This window comes from Cucurbita moschata, unplaced genomic scaffold (assembly GCF_002738365.1).
Source record: "Cucurbita moschata cultivar Rifu unplaced genomic scaffold, Cmos_1.0 Cmo_Scf00031, whole genome shotgun sequence".
NCBI lineage: Eukaryota > Viridiplantae > Streptophyta > Magnoliopsida > Cucurbitales > Cucurbitaceae > Cucurbita > Cucurbita moschata.
Genome location: NW_019268547.1, coordinates 2,301,378 through 2,312,714, shown reverse-complemented (window position 1 = coordinate 2,312,714; position 11,337 = coordinate 2,301,378). Strand labels below are relative to the sequence as shown.

Here is an 11,337-nt window from a genome sequence, read left to right as displayed (position 1 = left end):
AATTGAAAATTTGTTTGAAAAGTTTCACATTTTTATTTAATATATTAAATATAATAGGAAAAAATATATTTAATTTAAAGTGTTCGTATGGTTTGGAGTTGTTACAATAAATGTTATGAAAAGTGTCAGCCATCATTATAGCAATTATGAATGATTAAATAATTTTATTATAACATAATATTAAAGCTATAAATTTTATAGCGTTTCAAAGATATTATTATAAATTAAAAATAACGTGGTATTTTTAACTTAATTAAAATAACTCTGTCAGATGTTTTCATAATAACAACGTACGTAAACCATACTTTCCTACTTTGTTATAGCCTCTATTATAGCTATTAAAAAAACGCTATAAAAATGTATATACTTTTAATAAAGTCATATGTAACCTACAGAAAAAGAAAAAAAAAACGTTATAAAAAATCTACAAAAAAAAACGCTATTTAAGCATAGGATGTTCAACTTGAAATATTAGAAGCTATTAGATGGATCGCAAACGCTAAAATTCTCAAATGAAATTTCAAATAATTGCAATTTTGGGAATTTAATTTAACAATTTATTGTAAAATAAAATATTTAGATTTAAAATGTCAAAAAACATAAAAACAACATAATCGAAAAAATAAGATCTAGATTATCTTGTTATATACACGTTACTCCATTTGAAGCTAGTAGAGATGTAGCGAGACCTATGGAGACGATCGGGGAGCGGGACCTATGGAGACGATCGGGGAGGGAATTTCAATCAGAAGAGATTCCGGTTTAAACAAAGAATGAGAGAGAGTAGGAAACATTTTCTATCCATCACTGGTTTAGTATAAATATACTGTCAACACATATTAATATATATATTAAAAAAATAAGTTAGTTAATTTTGGAACTCTAATTATAATATTTAAATTACTGTAGATAAACTACCAAATAATATTAAAATTTGATTTAAAAAAAAAAAAAGAATATATATATATATATATATATATATATATATATTTTATGAAATATTTTATTAGGATTCTTTTACAATTTTTTATAAATATTATATTAAAAAGTGAAAACTTATTATTACTGGATATCTCTAATTAAAAATTTTAATTTGATAAAATGAAAATTAAAAATTGATTCATCAAATAATTTAGAGTTTCCAAAATTAAAATGAAAAGAAACTACGGAGAAAGGAAACCCTCGTATACATCTCAATCTTTCATCCTTCGCTGTTTACCCTCCCCCATTCCAGTCGACGGTCGACGCGAAAACCCCCGCTACGACCTCCAGCGTGTGGCGACCCACGAAGCCTTCGGGCGACTTGCTACCTACGCGCAGTAGCGGTGGACTCGAGCAGCTTTTCTCCGGCGTGACCCATCCTCACACGCGTGTGTTCTGTTCTGCAATCAAGGCATCGCGGCACGGTGTTGGTTACCCACGAGCAAGGGCGCCTAGCCTAGAACCACGAGCAACGGTTTCTGTTTTTTTCTTTTTCTTCAGCCTCTAAACCGTGTCGTTGGTGAGATCGCGTCGCTGCTGCTCATTCTCCAGATCCCCAAGGTTTTGTTTTATTTTAATTTCTGTTTGTTTGTTGCTTTATTCTCTTCACACATGGAGTAGAAAATTAAGACACTTTGGAAACCCCTGGTTGGAAGACATACCTGCTTACACTCAATTAAGTTTTAGAGACAAATAAATCAATTGGTTAAGGCACTAAATTGAAGTAATCATGAAAGTTGGGACCAAAATAGGATAGAAACGAATCCTGTTCGTATCCATATTTTAAAAAATAAGCCGTTGAAAATTTAGGATTGAGCCTTTTAGGGGTAATTGCAGTGGTAACAGTTTTGTGTTTCGTTGAATAGCCAAGATGGTATGCTTGGAAATTTTCACACTCCCTCTATTATTGACCACAGATTTTAACGTACATTTGGATTCTGTTTTTGGATCTTCTCTTTGTATTTGGAAATTGGATGATCCACTTTTCTGTTGTTGTTGCTATAACTTTTTTTTTCTTCAATTTTTTTTTACTGGGAAGAAGGCACCTTCTCTGTAGGAGACATAATGTCTTCATCCAAAGATGCGGATCCAACCCTGGGCTACCTCACTCGAAAGGATGCAGAGGTGAAGTTGCCGCGACCCACCAGGGTGAAGAACAAGACTCCTGCTCCAATTCAGATAACTGCAGAGCAGATACTTCGCGAGGCTCGGGAACGGCAGGAGGCAGAAATTAGACCACCCAAGCAGAAAATTACAGATCCGACTGAACTAGCTGATTATCGTCTTCGCAAGCGGAAGGAGTTTGAAGACCTTATACGCCGTGTCAGGTGGAACGTTAGTGTTTGGATCAAGTATGCTCAGTGGGAAGAGTCTCAGAAGGACTTCAATCGGGCTCGTTCGGTTTGGGAGCGTGCCCTTGAGGTCGATTATCGAAACCATACCCTTTGGCTCAAGTATGCAGAGGTTGAGATGAAGAATAAATTTATCAATCATGCAAGGAATGTTTGGGATCGAGCAGTTACCCTCTTGCCTAGAGTGGACCAACTATGGTACAAGTACATTCACATGGAGGAAATGTTGGGTAATGTTGCTGGTGCAAGGCAGGTTTTTGAGAGGTGGATGGGCTGGATGCCGGACCAGCAAGGTTGGCTCTCTTACATCAAGTTTGAATTGAGATACAATGAGGTTGAACGTGCCCGAGGCATATTTGAGCGCTTTGTTCAGTGCCACCCCAAAGTTGGGGCATGGATACGATTTGCCAAATTCGAGATGAAAAATGGGGAAATTACAAAAGCAAGAAATGTTTATGAGAGAGCCGTTGAGAAGTTAGCTGATGATGAAGAGGCAGAGCAACTGTTTGTTGCTTTTGCTGAATTTGAGGAGAGGTGTAAGGAAACAGAACGGGCACGGTGTATATATAAATTTGCTCTAGATCATATCCCCAAAGGTAGGGCGGAGGATCTCTACAGGAAGTTTGTGGCATTTGAGAAGCAATACGGGGATAAGGAAGGAATAGAAGATGCTATAGTGGGGAAGAGGAGATTTCAATATGAAGAGGAAGTGAGGAAGAATCCCCTAAATTATGATTCTTGGTTTGATTATATAAGATTGGAGGAGACTGCAGGGAACAAGGAGAGGATCAGGGAAGTGTATGAAAGAGCAATATCCAATGTTCCTCCAGCTGAAGAGAAACGGTACTGGCAGCGTTATATTTATTTATGGTAAGAACATCAAGGAAGGCATTCTATGTTTATCTTCTCCAATTTGGTTTTGATCATACAGATTTTACAAATATTTGCTAACTGTTTGTTTCTATCCAATTTAGGATCAATTATGCACTATATGAAGAACTGGATGCTGCAGATGTCGAGCGTACCCGTGATGTCTATAGGTATGGTGAACTTTTGTGGTGTCGATTTATGAAAATTCTAAGATGATATTTATTTATGAAGAGGAACACTTGTTGAGAATGAAGGAAAGAAAATCTCTAAGATGTTGTTATTATCTTTAGTTGTTTTTCTGGTACAGTGGGATATCTGAAACTGTTATATAGTGCTAGAACTATTTGATAATACTAAATTGCTATAACTTGTAATTGATTTTAGATTTTATTCATTTCATCTAAGCCTGTATGATTGCGTTTGTCTTTTAATGTCTTTGACTAGTAATATCTGCATATTGAAATATCAAAATCTCTGTTATTTTTCAACTTTTGCTTGTACTAGCAGTTTGAATCCACCCATGTTCACCGTAATTCTTGATGACTTCTATTAAGGCGGGAAATTTTTTAAACGATAAAGTTTCCTTTTGCTGTCTATGATCTAAAATTCACATTCCTGTCCAAGATATGCTGAATCTTATCATTTTCAAAACGATAAAGTTTCCTTTTGCTTTATGTTATTCCTTGCAATCTTCTAAGTGTTTGAACGCACATTGCGTTACTCTTCAAAAAGTCCAATGTGCAATATACATAAAAGTTATTTCATTCGGTATAAATTTTCGCAGGGAGTGTCTAAATTTGATTCCTCATGCGAAGTTTTCATTTGCAAAGATTTGGCTATTGGCTGCACAGTTTGAAATACGACAGTTGAACCTTAATGGTGCACGACAAATTCTAGGGAATGCAATTGGGAGGGCTCCTAAAGATAAGGTAAGGTGTAGATTTATTTTCTCTTTTATTTTTCTGAAATATTATCTCATTTGTTGGAAGGTTCATTTTATTACTTTATTTTATAACAGATATTCAAAAAGTACATAGAGATAGAGCTGCAGCTGGGAAATATAGATAGATGCCGTAAACTATATGAGAAGTATTTGGTGTGGTCACCTGAAAATTGTTATGCATGGAGCAAGTATGCAGAATTGGAGAGATCTCTGTGTGAAACTGAGCGTGCCAGGTCTATATTTGAGCTCGCTATTGCACAGCCTGCGCTGGATATGCCAGAGTTATTGTGGAAGGTACTTCAGCAATTATTCCTTTAGGTTGTCGAGTGCTTTCACTCGTCTAGAATATCAGACTTCTTGGATCTATTTTGCCTCTTCATTCAGCAGTTTTGACTCTTTATCTTTCTTGCATAGTTTATTCAGCTCAGTTTTGTTGGAGCTACTAATATTTCTCTCTTCACAAGGTTATGTGCAAATAGGGTCCCTCATAATACAAACGGAAGAGAATTGCAAATTTTCAATTGCCCCAAGTTATTACATGATCGACAACCTGACTTGAAAAAGGATTTTAACAAATTCAACTTTCAGGATGGGCGCATGAATTACCTTATGATATATGGACTTGAACTTATTAAACACTATAATCCTAGAAATGTGTGAAGAGCTGTCAAGTTAGATTAAAAATGTTACAATGATATGATAATAATTTATTCCTTACCTTGACGGCTTTTTCCACGTTGAACTTTCAGAGTCTGGTGTATGTACTTTTAGGTTTGCTGTAGAGTTTAGCTTACCTGAAAAGATGTAAGCTGATGTCCTGGACGCCTATGAATGTGGACGTCAAATTGTTCTTATCTGCATGTTTTCCCTCTATTTTACATCTTGCTAACAAAAATACTTGTTTATTGACTTGATTGTTAGGGGTTGAAATGAGTCTTATTTTATTGTTTGATGTAGGCCTACATTGATTTTGAGATATCCGAGCATGAATTTGAAAGAACGAGAGAGCTGTATGAGAGACTTCTAGACAGAACAAAACACTTGAAAGTGTGGATCAGTTATGCCAAGTATGAGGCATCAGCAATGGAGGATGACAGCCAGCTTTCGGAATTACCAGAAGACAAAGTGCAGGAATATCTTCGTGCACGGAAGCAACAATGTATTCAACAGGCTAGAAGTAAGGAAACCCTTCTCTATCGTATTTTTTCAAGATCACTAGTTTTGGTATGTCATCCCTCAATCATAATAGAAGTCTAACATAGTTTCATGCTTCAGGGGTCTTCGAAAAAGCTATTACTTACTACCGAAATTCTGCGCCAGAGTTAAAAGAGGAGAGAGCTATGCTCCTTGAGGAATGGTTGAATATGGAGACGAGTTTCGGCGAACTTGGTGATGTCAGCTTAGTGCAATCCAAGCTTCCAAAGAAGCTTAAGAAGAGGCGTCAAATTGCTAGTGAGGACGGTCCCGCCGGGTATGTGACTAAATATTTATGTCATGGATCAGTTGTTATCCAGTTTGACTTGTTGTCAAATTAGATTCTATATACTGTTTAATTTTGAAGTTGTAGAACTGTTTTTACCATTTCTGTTATCTCCTGCAACAAACGAAAAAGATCAAGATTGCTTTATCTCATTCTTGTTTCATCCGTCCATCTAAAAGAAATTTGCTGCCTGTGCACGGTGCGGTAGTGTTAATTCCTTTCGTGATATTTTCGTTTGCTCATGTTAAATTTTTTTCTTTGGCAGTTTCGAGGAATACATAGATTACTTGTTCCCTGAAGAAACTCAAACTACAAATCTCAAGATCCTCGAAGCTGCATACCGTTGGAAGAAGCAGAAAGTTGACGATAATTAATTCGGCCTTTCTTTCTCTCACTCCCTGCCCCACACGGTGGTTCGTGCTAGCATACTTGCAAAGGGAATGTTCGGATTTTGCTGCAGAAACTGGCAACTGCCCCTGATACTCCTCGTAGGATGGAGTCGCCCAATGTGACTGGTAATTGTATATCGTATGCACTGGATTTATAAAGGAAAATGTTAGTCATTGGTGTACATACAGATTGTTAGTCTTGTCAACGATTTGTCAACGGTAGCTTTAGATTACTTGATATCCCTGTAGGAGGCAGGGATGGAAAGACCTGTAGGTTATGTTCCTTGGATTCATCTTTGTGTTTTAAAACATATTGGATAAAATGGATTCGTTGAGTACATCTTTGGTGGGCTCATGTTTGAAAAGCAAATTCAGATTTTCTAAATCAGAAAGGCCAATTTTTAGAATAGACATGTCAAGCTGTTTCAATTTCGTCAGATTCTAAATCTGGAAGTGAAGAACATGGGATTCACGTCAATGACCGACCGAGGTTTGAGACTTCTCCGCTTTCATTTTTTTTTTCCAACCAACATGACAGACTACGTTAAGGTAATTTCACTTTATGTACTTCTCTCTGATCCGCAATTGCTTCCTTATTACATACTTTTTTTACATACTTTTGTTGAGGATCCCTAGGCGGGAGTCGTACCTGGGCTAGGCTTTTTGGGGAAAGTCCAAAGCAAAGCCATGAGAACTTACACTCAACGTGGACAATATCATATCATTGTGGAGATTCGTGATTCCTAACATGGTATCAAAGTCATGCCCTAAACTTAGTCATATCAATAGAATCCTCAAATGTCGAACAAAGAATTGTGAGCTTCGAAGGTGTAGTCAAAAGTGACTGAAGTGTCAAATAAAGGGTGTACTTTGTTCGAGGGCTTCAAAGGAGTCGAGCCTCAACTAATGAGAGGCTGTTTGAGGGCTCTATAGGCCTCAGGGGAGGCTCTATGATATACTTCGTTCGAGTCGAGGATTGTTGGGAGGGAGTCTCTCATTGACTAATTTTGGGAATGATCATGAGTTTATAAGCAAGGAATACATCTTTAGTAGTATGATGAAGTCTTTTGGGGAAGCCCAAAACAAAGCTATGAGAGCTTACGCTCAAAGTGGACAATATCATACCATTGTGTAGATTTGTGATTTCTAACATGTTTCTCATTCGATTTAAATGCTCCTGCCCTCTCCAAGTATTCAATCATTTTATACTACTTTTTGTTCGGAGATTTGTATTTGTGTATATGGTTCGATTTATATACTTTCTAGAAAATAGGCTTTGAGGGTCAATATTGAACCAAGCAATGCTGTCTTTTTTCTTGAAAGCTATCAGAATGGTATGAAGAATGAACAGCAGCGCATGTCCTAATGTCTAGACATTGAAAACGTTAAGATTTTTCTTCATTAAGCTTTACTCACTCGAACATTTACTATGGATTCTGCAGATGAAGCTCATGTAATAAACTATCACAATCTGATGCGAAGATTCTTTGAGATGTCGATGAATGAAGCTTATTCTTGTTCTCTTTTGCTCAATTTCTGCTATTGACAATCCTTGAAAGTTTTTTATGGCTAATTTTCTATGTAGTTTGTATGTTCTATGGCATTTCGGGTGCTAAGTTGTTGAGTTATGAAGTCAGTTGTTTAGTCATAATAAGTTTATGCTTGGAGTAATATGTTTGGAGTGGTGAGTTGTTTTACCTGAATTTCGAGACCTTTGAATTTAATATGTTCGTGTTTGGAGTGTTGTTCGTAACTCATTCTAGATTAAAATTGAATCGCATATGATCATGTTGTGAAATAATAATCTTTTTACTTAGCGGATTTATAGAGAGAGATTGAATATTTTGTAGTTTATTCGTCTCTACTTATATGTCTTCACACGAATAATTAAATCAAATTATTTGTAATAATTACTTAATAAACGTAATCTTCTCCTTTGGTAATCAAATTTTCATATAATAAAAATAAGTAAAATTATTATTAAAAATTAAATAATTGAATTTCAGGCTTTATTCTTAATGAACACCATACACATGATCTTGAATCTAGTTGCATAATTATGATTCAACTTGATAAAAGGAACATTTGCATGAATGGGTATAATAAAAACAATCGATAAACAACCTACTCATAGGCTCTAACCAATCATATCCTATAACTAAATGCCACGGTAGCTAGGTTCATAAGCTATTTGAGAATAACCAATAGATTCCCCACCTTATACCCGTTTTTGTAGGGTTCTAATGAATGAAATTGGTTAATTAAAGAGTTTAGCTAATTAATTTTGTATCATTGGAACTAATATTATGTATGTACATAAGATCCCCTTGCTAACGGATGGTAACACTAAAATGTTTAATTTAATTGAATGAAAAAGTAGTGTTTGAAATATTTAATGTGTTCTAGGAAAACCTTGCCTAAGGTTCGATAAAGCTACAAAGTTGGACAAAAAATGTGTATTAGGCTTAGGTTCTCTTTAAGACTTGTCACGAGTCTCTTAAGATCATGACGACACATGGTTGAAAATGTACGCCAATGACACTCGATTCAATCGACTTATTCTACTCGATTGGCTCAATTTGGGTCTCATTCCACTGCTTTAGGCCCTTTCTTACCATTTCCTTACCCTTTTGAGGCCATTTTTGACATTAGTGGAAGAGTTTAGTGATTCCGATTAAAATTAAGCTTAAGCTAAGTTAGATAATTAATTGATGTCATGAGGCGAATTAAGTCCTTTAAAGTGTTCTACTCGATCTCGTGGGCCCACATAAGTTGAATTGTATTATGAATAGTAGATTCGAACTAACGCCAATAATAAATTAGTGATTCCGATTTAAGCCGACCAAATAAGTTGCTTTAATGTTGGACACCCATGGACTTGGTTGGATGATTTGTATGTTTATGAATGACGCATGACCTGCGACCTCTACACGTGTCATGTTTTATAATTGTATCACGTGGGTTATGTTATGCGATGACTTATGCTATGATATAAATTATACTACGATATGATTATGTTATGCTATGAAACCTTCCCATAGCAGACGCGTTTTGAAGCCTTGAGGGGGAAGTCCGAAAGGGAAAGCCCAAAGAGAACAATATCTATTAGCGGTGGATCTGGGCTGTTACACTACGCATACAAGCTCGCTCGGTGAGTCCATGTGCACTTGCACGGGTCGTGTGTAGAGAAGTACTACATATCCAATTTTTCTCAGACGGGGAAGTAAAGTTCAAAACTATTATGGCATGTGATTGCATTTCCGAACTTCAATAGTGATGTTACATATTGAGTATTTATTTAAATACTCAAGTCGTGTTCTACTTTCAGGTAAATTTAAAGACACCTAGTTCAATAATGACATCGTTGTGGAGACAATAAAAATGAAGTTAGGGTAGTCTCATTTACATTTAACGTCCGTATCTAATATGTCATTAAAAAATTAAAAAATAAATTTATTTATTAAACCCACATTTAAATTTTATGCCTTAAAAAATATTGAAAGTTTGAAATTTTAAATTTTATTAGATACAAAACTCAAAATTAAAAGATTTTAAGTCTGTAATTTACCTAATTTTAAAATCATTTTCCCTTTTGTGAACTTATGATCGCGAGCGTTGATTCAAACGCATATCATCCGTCAGATCCAGGGCATTGGAGACTGAAAAACCCTAATATACCGATATTCTTCAGTCTCGTGTTGGTTCCATTGTTCCCTCTTACAATTCTTCGGCAACAGCTTTAGTAGAGGGTTCCGACGAGCGGAGAAGATGGTCCAGCGGCTCACTTACCGTAAGCGGCACAGCTATGCCACCAAATCCAACCAGCACCGCGTCGTCAAAACTCCCGGTAAATAGACATTGTTCTTCTTCTGTATCATGAAGCATTCTATGAATTACATCTCTTATCGTTCGTTGTTTTGATGAATTTTTCGTATGCTTCTGCATTTATTTGCAAGATCTGGTTTTAGTTGCTTAGTCGATGATGTGTGGTTTGATTCTTAGGTGGAAAGCTTGTGTATCAGACCACGAAGAAGAGAGCCAGTGGTCCTAAATGTCCTGTAACTGGAAAGAGAATTCAAGGGGTGCGTATACGTATTTTTTTTGTTTTGCCTATTGTTTTCATTGAATAAGTTAGCATCAGAGCTGTAGATTTGAATTTTGGCAACTTCTTTAGGTTTCGTTTTCGAGTATTGTGTATTTTGTGGAGTAATTTTTGTAAGTTTTAGCTGGTGGACTTGTGATGTCCTCGTATGCTAATGCTCTTTTGCTTGTGGAATTTGATGTTCATCGTAGTCAATCTAGTTTTTGCGGATGTTCTGCCTGATTTCTTCATGTGTAACTAGTCGCTAATTTGTTGGCTTACAGGCAGCCATTGTTGTTTTGTATTTCCTTTATTTTTCACAATCACGGTGTTCGTTTTGATCAAATTATGGTGAATTTTAGAACTGGTTCCCACAATATTTCAATCTAATTGATTGTTTGTATCTGATGTTATACTGATTTCCTTTAACAGATTCCTCACTTGAGGCCTGCTGAATACAAGAGGTCTAGGCTGGCTAGGAACCGTAGGACTGTAAACCGTGCCTATGGTGGTGTACTGTCTGGCGGTGCTGTTAGAGAGAGGTGTGTTTGTTTACTCTTTGATGTTCATTACTGCATTGCATTCTCGTCTCAGTATTGATGGTTGCTTGAGCATTTCTAAAGATCTTGTCTTGATGTTGTAGGATTATAAGAGCTTTTTTGGTTGAAGAGCAAAAGATTGTGAAAAAGGTATTGAAGATTCAGAAGGCGAAGGAAAAACTAGCTTCCAAGAGCTAGAATGTCTGGTTTTAACGCATGAACTCTTTTCCATTTTTATATATGCTGGATGAAAATTTTGACTTGGATCAATGACTTGTTAATTTAAATGATTTTGGAATTAGCTTCGTTCTTGTAGTTGCATCAGTATTTTGAAGTTTCTTCTGCTAGAATATTCAGTCTATCATCATTGTTTATGCTGATTTTGCTTCATTTGCATTCACACATCTAGAATATGGTCTTGGGGTTATTCTTCCTCATTCTTTGGCATATTTTCTTCAGTAGACAATCCTAGCTCCCAAACTAAACCTAACCACCCTAACATGAAATTTTATCTAAAGCATTCTGAGCATCCTTGTAGCATTGTAGCGACGTTGTTTCCTTATCTTATATAAAGATTCCAATCCTTACTTCATGATCCTATGGCGCTTACTGCCTTAACTGTGATCTCTAGATTCTAATTATGATGCGAAGAATTTAGGTTAGGTTGTTTATGGATGAGCTCTTTCATTGCACTTGAACCAT

General features: G+C 36.1%; 2 protein-coding genes across 3 annotated transcripts; both read left to right on the top strand.

Moving 5' to 3' along the window:
- Positions 1–1,153: 1,153 nt before the first annotated feature.
- On the top strand, positions 1,154–6,385 carry LOC111464720 (crooked neck-like protein 1). Of its 2 annotated transcripts, none has more exons than XM_023108963.1 (8): positions 1,154–1,542; positions 2,016–3,203; positions 3,308–3,373; positions 3,988–4,132; positions 4,222–4,440; positions 5,104–5,323; positions 5,422–5,617; positions 5,892–6,385. In XM_023108963.1, the coding sequence occupies exons 2-8, from the start codon at positions 2,047–2,049 to the stop codon at positions 5,998–6,000; spliced, it is 2,112 nt and encodes a 703-aa protein (XP_022964731.1). In that variant the 5' UTR covers positions 1,154–1,542; positions 2,016–2,046; the 3' UTR covers positions 6,001–6,385. The 2 variants fall into 2 exon arrangements, with proteins under 2 accessions (XP_022964731.1, XP_022964730.1); XM_023108962.1 differs by having other exon boundaries at positions 2,024–3,203; positions 5,892–6,306.
- LOC111464723 (60S ribosomal protein L34-like) lies at positions 1,821–11,009 on the top strand. The gene is made up of 6 exons (XM_023108967.1): positions 1,821–1,826; positions 2,825–2,841; positions 9,759–9,862; positions 10,018–10,097; positions 10,529–10,638; positions 10,740–11,009. Exons 3-6 carry the CDS (start codon positions 9,784–9,786, stop codon positions 10,831–10,833), a joined length of 363 nt encoding a protein of 120 aa, XP_022964735.1. The 5' UTR covers positions 1,821–1,826; positions 2,825–2,841; positions 9,759–9,783; the 3' UTR covers positions 10,834–11,009.
- Positions 11,010–11,337: the final 328 nt, after the last annotated feature.

What these genes read in the sequence shown, in the direction of transcription:
- LOC111464720 (XM_023108963.1), top strand. Translation starts at nt 2,047, where the DNA reads ATGTCTTCATCCAAAGATGCGGATCCAACCCTGGGCTACCTCACTCGA. An exon ending in CAGCGTTATATTTATTTATG is followed by an intron (nt 3,204 to 3,307) that starts GTAAGAACATCA and finishes TATCCAATTTAG; the next exon opens with GATCAATTATGCACTATATG. An exon ending in AGTGAGGACGGTCCCGCCGG is followed by an intron (nt 5,618 to 5,891) that starts GTATGTGACTAA and finishes TTTCTTTGGCAG; the next exon opens with TTTCGAGGAATACATAGATT.
- LOC111464723 (XM_023108967.1), top strand. Translation starts at nt 9,784, where the DNA reads ATGGTCCAGCGGCTCACTTACCGTAAGCGGCACAGCTATGCCACCAAA. An exon ending in CCGCGTCGTCAAAACTCCCG is followed by an intron (nt 9,863 to 10,017) that starts GTAAATAGACAT and finishes TTTGATTCTTAG; the next exon opens with GTGGAAAGCTTGTGTATCAG. An exon ending in GGCGGTGCTGTTAGAGAGAG is followed by an intron (nt 10,639 to 10,739) that starts GTGTGTTTGTTT and finishes TTGATGTTGTAG; the next exon opens with GATTATAAGAGCTTTTTTGG.